The 13577-nt window shown below is 34.7% G+C and overlaps 1 protein-coding gene across 2 annotated transcripts in view; it reads left to right on the top strand.

Annotated features, from left to right (window-relative positions):
• Tbc1d15 (TBC1 domain family member 15) overlaps nucleotides 1-13577 on the top strand; it is a 63800-nt gene that overhangs the window by 28467 nt on the left and 21756 nt on the right. The window contains exons 6-11 of one of the 2 annotated variants that reach the window (XM_042698695.1): nucleotides 3744-3846; nucleotides 5213-5263; nucleotides 5542-5739; nucleotides 7236-7364; nucleotides 7828-7931; nucleotides 10040-10134. In XM_042698695.1, the coding sequence (XP_042554629.1) occupies nucleotides 3744-3846; nucleotides 5213-5263; nucleotides 5542-5739; nucleotides 7236-7364; nucleotides 7828-7931; nucleotides 10040-10134 (680 nt within the window). The remainder of the gene's footprint in view (nucleotides 1-3743; nucleotides 3847-5212; nucleotides 5264-5541; nucleotides 5740-7235; nucleotides 7365-7827; nucleotides 7932-10039; nucleotides 10135-13577) is intronic. The other variant, XM_042698696.1, reaches the window with a different exon arrangement.

The raw sequence follows: 13577 nt of genomic DNA, 5'->3' as shown, positions 1-13577 counted from the left end.
ATTTCTTGAGGACCTGATGTGTCTTAGATGTTGCTACATCTTGGAGAAAACAGTGATCAAAAAAGATATGATCCTTGACTTCATAGGTTTTATATTGTTGTGGAGAGACTAACATCAGTGAGAAATATGTAAATCAGCTCTGATAAGTGCTCTGAATAAGACAGATTTGGTACTATAACATATTCCAAGATAAGGGGTGCGTGCGTGCCTGTGTGTGTGTGTGTGTGTGTGTGTGTGTGTGTGTGTGTTTGCAAGCAATAGTAATTGGAACTCTGGGAGATTAAAATAAGGGGAGAATATAGAGGAGTGAGATTTGAGTATAAGTAACTCATTGCAACCTTTAGTGGTTCAAGAGAAAAGCTAGCAGAAGACACTAACCTCTCTACACTTAGTTCTTTTCTCATTAGACTTACTCATTAAATTTGTAAAGCATTAGGATGTGTTGTTTTTGAGGGAGGAGATAGTTGTGTGAAGTGATTATTTCAAGAGTGACTCCCCTTTTTCTCGTCTCAAACTAAAAGAATTAGAGTAGATACAATTTTTCACCAAAATCAAGCTAAATTGACCAATATGGCTGTATCTGGCCATATTATGCCTCCTAATAATTAAATTTTCCTCCCTTCAGAAGAGGTTTTTGTTTTACAGATGAAGGCCCTTACTGTATGGATCATTAGCCTTACAAGAGCCAAGATGGGGCTATACTCACTGCATATAGTTTAAGTTAGCCTCAATAACCTGATTAATTAGTATAAAATAGCTCAGCTTTTAGAGGCTTAGTATTTCTTAAACTTGTCTTACCCCAAAGAGCAAAGTGTCATTGATATTTATAAGTATTTACAATATTAACTTGGGTAAAAGAATGAGCCACAGTACATGAATTTCAATCTTTCTGGAAACAAGTTGGTTGTTCTGAGATAAATGAGGTTTGTTAATTCCATTTAATTATATTGCATATTGGGCCATTTTACATTAATACGTTATTATCTGAGCAGTAAAATATTACCCTAAAAAACTAGATTGTATCATTATGTAGTGCCAACCATTTATAAGGTTCAGTTCTAGATATAAAAGTCTGTTACTGTAAGTATTCTAAATCTTGTTATTTTTAAACTCATATTTTATGTTTTTTGTAATGTTTATTATAGCCTTGCTAAAAGTGCTCAATATAGGTATTCTTAATAACAATATAAAATAGTATTGCTTCACTTCAGTATATAAACATTGCTCAGATCATAGGTTTTGAATTTATTCTGTGGTCTTTGGCAGAGGCTTACTCAGACCTTCAAAGCATTTTAGAATTGATATGCTTCCATGATTTTCTTTAAAGTATTTAGGAGGTATTGTTAGAATTATTAGTTGTTAGCATCATTAAAAGTTCATCTTACTGTTAAGTGAGTTTGACATTCTTAAATAATATTGGCAGGAGAGATCACCTCCTGGGATATATACATACATACATATGTATACATATATATGTATACACACATATAAAATCAGTGTGATAACTTGGCAGTTAGAAACATTGTACTGACATTCTGGGAACCAGTCCATTTGGAGTACAATTGCCTATCACTATACTCCTTATTCCTTGTTCCTTGACTGACATATATGTTTGCATTAACAAGGTTTAAACTCAGGGTCTCACCTTTGCTCAGCTTGCTTGTTTGACTGGTGCTTTACCACTTGAGCCAGCCTCTAACCTGGATTTTTGTGTTTTTGTTTTTGTTTTTTTTGTTGTTGTTGGTCATGGAGCTTGAACTTTGGGCCTGGGCTCTATCCCTGAGCTCTATAGCTCAAGGCGAGTTCTCAAGCCACTGTGCCATTTCCTTTGTGAGTTATTTTGAAGGTGGAGGTTTTGGACTTCTGCCTATGCGGGCTTTAAGCCATGATTCTCATGATCTTAAATTCCTTTAGCTAAGATTACAGGCATGAGCCACCAGTGCCTGGCTGATGTGTGTTTTAATGTTTGATGATTTCCACTAGGGCAATTGGGTCTTAAATTTCTCCCTATTTTTCCTCCTAGAGCTCTCTCTACTCTCCACCACAGATTGTTAGGTTAATAAAAGAAGTATTTCAAATAAGTTTTTGTGGTTATTTGTTGATTTGGAAGTTGTCTTTAATTTAGTGGCCATTGTTGTAGATCAGTGGCCACTAAATTGATTTATGGAGCCATAGAGTTATCTGAGCCCAGGTATCTGGAAGTTGCATATTATGTTCCCCCACTACATTATATGAGTATTTTGACTTTCATGATCATTTTTATTTTAGATTTTTAGAGATAATTTGATATGGGGCTGGGAAGGTGGCTCAGTGGTAGAGCGCTTGCCTTGCATGCATGAGGCCCTGGGTTCGATTCCCTAGCACCACATAAACAAAAAGAAAAAACGCCGGAAGTGGCGCTGTGGCTCAAGTGGTAGAGTGCTAGACTTGAGCCGAAGAGCAGAGAGACAGTGCCCAGGCCCAGAGTTCAGGCCCCACAACCGGACTCCCCCCCCAAAAAAATTGATATAATTTACTGTTAGAAACAATCACAGCATCAGTAATGTATTGGTAGGGAAAATACTTGTTCCTATCTTAGCTACTTTTGTTTTCTGAAAAAACATTTAAAAAGTTGATCCCATTAAAAAAATCTCTTAAGGGAATTTATAGATCTTTATTTTTACAACCCCTAGAAATGTTCAAAACAATGTATTAAATGAAAATGGAATGTTTTTCCTCTGTACTGAATGACTCAACCTTAGTTTCTTTTAAAAAGCCAACAGGCTTATTAACTACTATTGTCTCTTTAGCTTTAGATCCAGTGTTGTTTGTAACCATGTAAGAATAAGATCCTGTTTCGGGTTTCATATCCTGTCTAGCATCACTGTTGCATCCTGCTATGTTAGAATTGAGAAGAGATAAATGTTATTAAAGATCTTGTCTCAAACATTTATAATAAACTAGAGGTATAGAGCAGCAAAGTAACATTTAATTTTTATTTTAAGCAGAGAAAAGTTGTAGATTAATGACAGCTGGCATACTGAGTCATAAAACTTACCAATTAGCAAAAAAGACTGGAAAATTTGTCTGATGACTTGAAATTTCCAAACTTGTATATCTGGAAAGCATGTTATTCTACTACTAAGAATTATGAATTAGAGTTTAAATAAACAAGAAAACAAAAGATATACCCTTATCTGAACTGCACATAGTAATTATGTTAGCAATGTTTACATTGTATGTATATAATTATGGTTAATGTGGTTAGTGATCGTTACCAAATAACTGTTGTATCTTCTATTTGTAACATTTAGTATTGTAATTCTACCAAGCTGTGGAATGAATTTGAAATCCATTTAAAAAGAAGACATAGTTTCATGTCTATATTTTATGAATTGTACAAGTTTGATTTTATGTAATTTAATAAAGGCAAATATAAGACTTTCCTACTGTAATTCTACATAATTTAGTTTTATTCCAAATAAGCACCTTGGCTTTACCTAGAATAAAAATATATTTCATTTTTGTTTTTGTTACATAACTTTTTAAAATTTAGCATTTATTAACAGTGTTTCATGTTTTGTGTAGTTTTGGAGCCCATTTAAAATGGTTACTAAATATTTGCTAATAGTATATTGATGGGAAGTTTATAGAACTGGACATTAAGAAGTTTTGGTTAGTAATTAGGAATACTGTGCATTAGTAATTAAGTAGTTATGATGCTTTGTGCTATTATTTTCTATAAATCCCTTTTGTCTTTACAGATCTCCACAAGATAAAAGAACACTTCTTGTGAATTGTCAGAATAAGAGTCTTTCACAGTCTTTTGAAAATCTTCTTGATGAGCCAGCCTATGGCTTAATACAAGTATGTTTGTTAAATCTATCCTGTATTCGTCTATTAATTTGACTTATTATTTGGATACTCTCTACTCCTTGCTACCTCAGTGTAGACTATATGTATATGTAATCTTTTTTTTTTTGCTGGTCATGGGGCCTAAACTCTGGGCCTGGGTGCTGTCCTCAGTTCTTCAGCTCAAGGTTAGCACTCTACCACTTGAGCCACAGCATCACTTCTGGCTTTTTTCTGCTTATGTGGTGCTGAGATTAAACCCAGGGCCCATGTGTGCGAGGCAAGCACTCTACCACTGAGCTGCCTTCCCAGCCCCTGTATATGTAATCTTTATGTCTCTATATTCTATAATTTTATAGAAATAATATTTTTTATATTATTTGCAGGTCCTAGAAAATTCCTTTCTAATTCCTTTTTAATTACTGTAAAGGCAGGGATTTTTTTTCTCTCTGTATCATAATACTAGAATTAGCAGTAGAACTTCATTACATCTCATTTAGATGAAGAGTTGTGTGGGTAAAACACTGTGAATTAATTGATTAGGAAAAAATACCTGGGGGTTGAGAATGTGACTTAGTGGTAGATTGCTTGCCTAGCATGCATGAAGCCCTGAATTCAATTCCTCAGTACCATTTAAAACAGAAAAAGCCAGAAGAGGCCCTTGTGTTTCAAGTAATAGAGTGCTATCTGAGCAAAAGAAGCTCAGGGACATTGGCCAGGACCTGAGCCCCAGGATTAGCCAAAAAAAAGGAAAATATCTGATTCTATTTTTTATTTTCTATTTCAACAGGTTAAATAGGGTGAAGTTAGGATACATCTAATTTCCCTAGAAGTGCTTTAGTATGTTCTTGTATTTGGGTAAAATATACACTGAATGTGAGCAGAATTTTACTCAAATTACTATGTAAACTAGTGATACGGTTGTTTATTCATGTATTCATTTAACAAATGTTTGAGTAGTTACGGTAGCTTAGGCTTTTTTACCCCCTTAGTTTTGAAGATGTAAAAGATTAATCACATAAGGAGTTTTTTTAGTATGGAGGACAAGCAAGCTAAACACTTTAAAATAAATGTGGAGAAAAATTTTCTTAAAGAAACAGCTTATGCAGTAGCTATTTTTGTACTTATGAATGGACAGTCATTTTAGGCTTTAGAAATAATCCTAGGACTTAACTGTAGCAAAAACAAAAAAACTTGCTGCTGCTTTCTAGAACAGCATTGTTCTAGAACAACTTATTTTTTGTTTGGAGTGTTTTTTTACTATTAATATGACTAGTATGCCAGTTATTATTTAGATATTGTGTTTAAACTTAGCTATTAAATATTTTGTGTTAGATTAGTGTGGAAGTGCATACTTCAAAAAGTATTTCCTTTTGTGAAGACAGGACTGTTTCACAGAAGAAAGCTGTTGTGGGCCATTCACCACTGGGAAGTAAGCACTGCACACATTTTTGATGTATGCAGAGTGAATGAAGCCTGCAAATCATTTGTTTATCTGCAATTCAATCAGTAGTATTAGCTTGCCATTTATTTTGCTGTTTTAAACAGATGAAAAGATTGGCTTAAAAAAATTAAATTTTCCTTCCAAGAAAAAATTTTATGATAATCTTAGAACATTCTGTTTTAGTTTTGATTCCTTTCCTTTTTAAAAGGCTTTGTTTTAGCCCACTTTGAGATAGTAATAATGTTATTTGTCTTTCTACTATATAGAAAATTAAAAAGGATCCTTATACAGCAACTATGGTAGGATTTTCCAAAGTCACAAACTACATTTTTGACAGTTTGAGAGGCAGTGATCCTACTACGCAACAGCGACCAGCTTCAGAAATGGCTGATTTTCTTAGTGATGCTATTCCAGGTCTAAAGATAAATCAACAAGAAGAACCAGGATTTGAAGTCATCACAAGAGTGAGTGGAGATTTACTTTAGCATAGCTTTTGTATTTTAATAGATGAATGGGTACTGAATACTGTAGAAATAGAAACTCAATTTTGGTCATAATCTACCTATTTCACATAACTTATTCCTTACAGCTTTTCTTTGGTTAACATATTAACCATTACTGCCCATGACCAAATTCTTGGTATGCTTTCTTTTTATTATTTTTATTTTCTTTGGTTACATTTTGATAATTATGAAAAAGTTGTTTCATAGAGTGCCTAGGAGAGAATGGTGAGCTTTTTTGGCCTTATTACCTCTTAGTTGTATTATTTTGCAGGTTTTTTTCTTTAGGCTTTAGTAGATGTCATAATACTGCTTTAGGATTTTATTCTTTTTTTTTTTTTTTTTTTTGTCGGGCGTGGGGCTTGAACTCTGGGCCTGGGCGCTGTCCCTCAGCTCTTCAGCTCAAGGCAAGCGCTCTACCACTTGAGCTACAGCGCCACTTCCGGTTTTCTGGTGGCTTATTGGAGATAGGAGTCACACGGTCTCTCCTGCCAGGGCTGGCTTTGAACCACGATCCTCAGATCTCAGCCTCTTGAGTAGCTAGGATTACAGGCATGAGCCACCAGTGCCCGGCTTAGGATTTTATTCTTATGTGAATCTTTTCCAAATAAGATAGATTGTGACCTGATATTATGATAAATCTTTATGTATATTCAACAAGACTTTTGAAGCCTACAATTCAACGCCTTCCCATGTTAGAAAATTATAAATACCTAAATTGTGGTACTGATTTGAAAGTTATCTTTTTTTTTTTTTTTTTTTTTTTTTTGGGTCCGGTCATGGGGCCTGAACTCTGGGCCTGGGCACTGTCCCTCAGCTCTTCAGCTCAAGGCTAGCGCTCTACCACTTGAGCCACAGCGCCACTTCTGGCTTTTTTCTTTTTGCTTATGTGGTGCTGAGAAATCAAACCCAGGGCCTCATGCATGCAAGGCAAGTGCTCTACCACTGAGCCACCTTCCCAGCCCCTGAAAGTTATCTTCAAATGGTATTTTTAAATTAGCAATATCTATAGTTGAATAAAATAATTGTAGAAATTTCCAAGTAGAGCTAATAGATTTTGAATCCTTTTAACAAACTTTAGCTTGAAAGAGCAGATAATTTGGGAATATGATAAACGTAATAATTATATTCATTCTTTTTAATATACATTTGGTTTGAAGACACTCAAAATTTACATGTTGAATGCTTTGTACTTACGTAATTGAACCCTGAATAGCAAAAATGTTTTTGTTTTATCAGATTTCTTTTCTCAGAATTTGTAATCGGGTTATTTTTGTGTTTGGTAGAAGAGAAAATATATAATGCTTACTAATATACTTCATAAATTAAACACTGGAAAATAAAGCTTTTAAGAGCTTCAGAACTCAACAAAAATAATATTTTAGAATATATATTTATGATTATCTATCTATCTATGTATATATCTTGATTGTACTTCCATTGCTGTCTTCTCATTTTAGATTGATTTAGGAGAGAGACCTGTTGTTCAAAGGAGAGAGCCAGTCTCATTGGAAGAATGGACTAAGAACATTGATTCTGAAGGAAGAATTTTAAATGTAGATAACATGAAGGAGATGATATTTAGAGGGGTAATTTAAATTGTAATAACTCTAATACCAATTGTATTACCAGCTGCTAATATTCAGACTTCTATGGTTATTTTTATTTTTAGAAGAATGAACTCTGTTATCTGAAGAATGATTCCTTCAGATTTCTGTAATGAGTAGGACAGTATCCCTGTGGGCCAAGTATGTGTATACTCATGTCTAAAGGAAGATATTCTTTCTTACTTGAAGTTCTGCAGGATATGTAAAGAGACTTGTGCCCATTGACATTTGCCTGGTCAGTAAGGACCACCCTACAGTGTACTAAATAGTCCATTATTTAAGCTTTCTAGCAGCTGCTTATATAGCTTCAGATTCTAGAAGTAAAATATTTATACACAGAACTATCTCTTGAGTGTATTTTTCTATTATATGCAACTTTTATGAACTTAGATTATTGTATTTTTTTTTTTTTTACTAATATGATTTGTATGAATGCTTTCTTCAGGGACTAAGTCATTCACTGAGAAAGCAAGCATGGAAATTTCTTCTGGGTTATTTTCCTTGGGATAGTACTAAGGAAGAAAGAACTAAATTACAAAAACAAAAAACGTGAGTAATGTTTTTGTGTATGTTCTTCAAAGAATGACAAGTAACCTAACCATACAAATGAGCTGTTAGTTTCTAAATGAGGATTTGGGGTAGATTAGGGAATGGAAATACTTCATTTCCTTGTTTCAGTATAAAAATTATGAGCATTGTAATTATTTCAAAGCAGAAACGCTTAATAGAATGGTTGCTTTGCAGGTGTGTTTTGTAAAAATATGGAAGAAAATTCTGGACTTCCTAGTGATAACTTTGAACAAACTTTTTGCATAGTTAACTGTTTAGCTAGGCTCTGATGATTCATGACCATAATCTTTACTACTCAAAAGGCTAAGATCCGGAGGATAAAAGTTTGAAGTCAGCCTAGAAAAAAAAGTCAGTGAGACTCCTTTCTCCAAAATAGTTAGCATAAAGTCGAGCTGGAGGCTGGCTCTAGAGATAAAGAACTAGCTGTGAGGGCTGGGAAGGTGGATCAGTGGTAGAGTAGCTTGCTTTGCATACATGAGGCCTTGAGTTGATTCCTCAGCACCACATAAGCAGAAAAAGCCAGAAGTGGCGCTGTGGCTCAAGTGGTAGAGTGCTAGCTAGCCTTGAGCTGAAGAGCTGAGGGACAGCGTCCAGGCCCAGAGTTCAGGCCCCACTACCAACCCAAACAAAAACAAAAACAAACAAAAAAAGAACTAGCTGTGATTTAGAAAGCCAGGTGAGGGCTGGGAAGGTGGCTCAGTGGTAGAGTGCTTGCCTTGCATGCAGTGAGGTCCTGGGTTCGGTTCCTCAGCATCACATAAGCAGAAAAACCCGGAATTGGTGCTGTGGCTCAAAGTGATAGAGTACGAGCCTTGAGCTGAAGAGCTGAGGAACAGTGCCCAGAGTTCAGGCTCCCGACTGACAAAAAGAAAGAAAGCCAAGTGAGAGCATGAGGCCCCGAGGTCAACCTGTGGTACTGCCCTCCCCCCCCCTTAAAAAATAATTTAGATACATACTAAAAATATCTTTTCCTTAAAAAAAAATATTTATTTATTTTTTGCCAGTCATGGGGCCTGAACTCTGGGCCTGGGCACTGCCCCTCAGCTCTTCAGCTCAAGGTTAACGCTCTACCACTTGAGCCACAGCACCACTTCCAGCTTTTTCTGCTTATATGGTGTTGAGGAATCGGACCCAGGGCCTCATGCATGCAAGGCAAGCACTCTTCCACTGAGACACCTTCCCAGCCCACTTAAAAATATCTTGCATCTTAAATCATTTTTGTAATATGATATTATAAAATTAGCTCATAGGTATGTATATTTGCTATTTAGGTTAGTTGCCTTCAAATTTAAAATTTCATAATACTGAAACACTGAAGAGTTTATATTTTAAGTTATTTCTTACACTTGACATGAAACATAGATCATCTTTGCTAGGGCTTGAACTTGTGCTCTTGCTCTGCTTTTTCCTCTTCTCATGGCTAGTGTTCTACCACTCCTGTTCAGCTCTTGTGCTGATATTGGAGACAGGAGTCTCATGTACTTTTCTGCCCAAGTTAGCTTTCAATATGATTCTTAGTCCTCAGCCTCCTGAATAGCTAGGATTATAAGCATGAGCCACTGAACTGGCTTCATTTATACTTTTTATTACAAGTTGTCAACTTAGCCTTTCATTTAAAGCTATTCTCAGTCTGTGCAAAATCAAATTCTCTGCCAGTACTACTCCTAAGATACTTTACATTAACAAGTTTCTGCAGTAAACTGGTTAGAAAACAGAACTCTCAGTGTCACATTAAAAAAATCATTTAGATTTATTTTTATTTGGAAGCTTTAATGACTAAAATACTTAATGACTAGAATAAATTTAGGTATGATTTTTAAGAAATGAGATGTTTAATCTTTTTTTCCTAAAATTATTCTAGTAGGTCAATAGTATCACGAAAACTTGGACATGTAGGAGATTTTTTTCCTTTGATTTCATTTACTTACAAATATGTCATTATTATGTTTATAAATTTACATTCCAGCAGCAGCATCAGTACTTTGTACTATTTATTACAGTTTTAATGTTCTTTACATAAAAACTCAATTATGAAATGTTAAAAAAATAAAATAAAAAAATTTTTTGGTGCTAATTGTTTTCTATAGTGATGAATACTTCAGGATGAAACTACAATGGAAATCTGTCAGTGAGGAACAAGAGAAGAGAAATTCAAGGTTAAGAGATTACAGAAGTCTTATCGGTAATTTTTTCTAAAGAACTTTGGAAATGCACGCAGGGTTAACCTTAAATTCAGTACACAGTACTGTATTAAGTTCAAAAGAATTCAGAATTGGGAAGTACATTAGAATGTGTGTTTATGTTCTTGGGTATTCCTTTTGCAGTAATCACATGAGCTCAATCATTGTATTAAGTACACAATACTTATTTTTGCTTCTATACTGGGACTTTAGAAAGTACTTCATTTTCCTGAGTTAATTTTATTTACTTTTTTTCACTGCTTTCTTCTTTACTATGAATGTGGTTTGTATTTCTTACCGAAAAATTAAAAACTACAGGTGAGTAGGCAAGAATATAGGATTAATTTTGCTTCTGTTACCCATAGATAATTAGAGTTAACAGGCTTTGGTTTGTGTATCTCAAGACTGTTTCCATCATGCATGTGTTTCATAGAAAATTTTTTTATTTGAAAATAAAATTTTCAAATTTTCAAAACTAGAGAGTAACTACTAAGAAAAAATGCTTGATAGAATTTTATTATAAAACTACTAGATTTTATTCTAGGTACTCAGTACCGGATTATGTGGCTCTTATGATCAAGTGGATATAAATTATTGAAAGATATGTAGTTGCTGCTTTGCATGTCTAGCTGACATGTTTTATGTAATAAACTATTTTACAGGTAAGAAAATGGAAAAATAAATGACTTGTCCAAATGTAGAGTGTTGACTGTTATTTTGGGGTAATATTAGAACTTATTTTTGAAATTCTTCTTTCTTTCTTTCTTTTTTTTATTTTTTTTTTGGGTCTTTTTGTGGGACCTGATCTCTGGGCCTGGGCACTGTCCCTCAGCTCTTCAGCTCAAGGCTAGCGCTCTACCACTTGAGCCACAGCACCACTTCCGGCTTTTTTCTTTTTGCTTATGTGGTGCTGAGGAATCGAACCCAGGGCTTCAGGCATGCAAGGCAAGCGCTCTACCACTGAGCCACCTTCCCAGCCCCTGAAATTCTTACATTCTATTAAAATTTTAATATTTATGATGTTTTAAGTATATAGGGATATATTACCATGAACCTACTCTTCAGTGGAAGAAAGAATTCTCTTAATTATATGAAGAAAGCTCAATATAACAGTGACTTTTAACAGTTACTAAGATCACTTTGGCAATTATGCTTTTGAGTCAAAGAATTTTTTTTTTCTCTGAAAGTAAATGATGCCAGAATATACTCTCCTTTCTCTGGCTTGGGGGTCCTGAGGTATGGAATAATCTAAAGTATGTGTGTGTGTGTGGGGGGGGGGGGGGTCCTGAGGTATGGAATAATCTAAAATCTAAAGTGTGTGTGTGTGTTTTCCTGGGATTTGAACTCAGGACCTGGGTGCTATCCCTGAGCTTTATTGCTCAAAGCTAGCATTCTACCACTTGAACCATAGCACTACTTCTGTGTTTTGGTAGAGACAAGAGTGTCATGAATTTTTTTTGCCTGGCTTAGCTTCAAACCATGATTCTCTGATCTCAGGCTCTTGAGTAGCTAGAATTACATGCAGGAGACACCAGTGCCCAGTTAAAGTTTTTAACTAGAATCTTCTGCTGTTTCCATTTTTAATAACAAAAGTAGTGATGGAGATGGTTTTTTAAAAGGGATTTTGACATTAACTAATTCAGTTTCTTTTTTCTTTTTTTCTTTTTGGGTCTGGTCATGGGGCCTGAACTCTGGGCCTGGGCACTGTCCCTTAGCTCTTCAGCTCAAGGCTAGCGCTCTACCACTTGAGCCACAACGCCACTTCGGGCTTTTTTCTTTTTGCTTATGTGGTGCTAAGGAATCGAACCCAGGGCCTCATGCATGCAAGGCAAGTGCTCTACCACTGAGCCACCTTCCCAGCCCCTAACTAATTCAATTTTTTAACCCTTTTCTGGTTATATTCAATATTATCTTTGATAAGCAGTAGTGATAATGACACTCACTTCAACTTTTCTTTTTTCCCATTCTCATTCTTTGAGAAGGCTGGGGAAAATGTACATATTTTAAATCTCCATGGTATGATTTGGATTTAAACATTTTCATACATTTTGCCCATTTTTAAAAGATAATAAAATTAAAGCCCAGAAAAGATTTGTTCATTGTAAGCCACCTATCTATCATGGTAGTAGTTAAGCTAGGTAGTAAAGCTACACATTTGGATTTCTTTATATTCAGATATGTTCTTAATTAAGTGATTAAAAAAAAACTATCATGTTTTCCACTATATAATTAGTTTTTAAAAGCATTCTTTCCTCTTCCCCTCCTTTTCTTTTTCCCTTACTAGAGATTGAACTTAGGGCCTCACATGCTGAGCTTTCTAATGACTGGCTGACACTTTACCACTTGAACCATACCTCCAAATCAGTATTTTTCCGGTTAATATTAGACTTTTCTGCTTGGGCTGGCTTTGAACCTCGATCCTCAGGTCTCAGCTTCTTGAGTAGCCACTGACACTCAGCTTAGAGCATTCATTATCTATAATACTCTATTCAGTAATATTTTTAAATTAATAATTAATTAATAAATAATATAATAGTAATTAATAATAATAATTAATTAAAACAATATAATAGTAATTAATAACAGTTTTGAGGCATATGAATTTATTTTACTGAAAGGAAAGCTACCCAGTAAGCTGTAGGCCTTATCAATGAGTTTTACTTTTTTCTAAAATTACTTACATTAGTTATAAAGAAGGAGTTTTCATTGTTAAATTTCCATATGTGCTTCCAATATATTCCCGTCAATCCCACCCCTCTAGATTTTAAGTATTATGAGAAGTTGTTGGAGCATTTTAGCCAACAGTATTTTGTTTACATTTTAAGATTATTTTTGGTTGTTGTGTAGAAATGGATTCTATCAAAACAAGAGTAAGAATGAGGAGACTAGTTAATAGGAAATAGAAGCCTAAGCAAGAGATGGTGGTAATGGAGATGTAGCCAGGCAGATTCTTGTTTCATTTTGGTGATAGAATTGATGACTTTCTAATATATTAGCTAGATGTAGGGTAATACCAAGGTGAAGACTCAGTTTCTTGACTTGAGAAATTGGGCTTTTAGTAGTGCTACTTATTGTGGTAGTAACCGGCATGGTGAAATTGAATTAGAGCTTAGGTATTTATGTATGAAAGTATCTTACCATATACATCTTAAATGGATATAAATAGAACATCACATACCTAATTGAATGATCTGGAATTGTCTGATGGCAGATACAAATTTGGGTGTTAATAAATAGAAGTATCTGTGAGCAAAAGATGTCACCTAGGAGAAAAAAGGGACACCGAAGGAGGCCTGGAAGTCTGTGTTTATTCCATTGGCTTCTCAGTTTGGCTGTATGTTAGAATCATCAGGATCTTTTGAATCACATTAGTTATTTTAAGCATTCATACATTCATTCAATAAAATAATTTACTTAGTGCCGGTTATGTACTAGACTTTCCTCT

The sequence above is a fragment of the Dipodomys spectabilis genome, unplaced genomic scaffold (assembly GCF_019054845.1).
Source record: "Dipodomys spectabilis isolate Male_0828 unplaced genomic scaffold, ASM1905484v1 ptg000234l, whole genome shotgun sequence".
Taxonomy (NCBI): Eukaryota; Metazoa; Chordata; class Mammalia; order Rodentia; family Heteromyidae; genus Dipodomys; species Dipodomys spectabilis.
The sequence above is the reverse complement of the archived record's forward strand: the minus strand, read 5'-3'. Positions and strand labels throughout refer to the sequence as shown.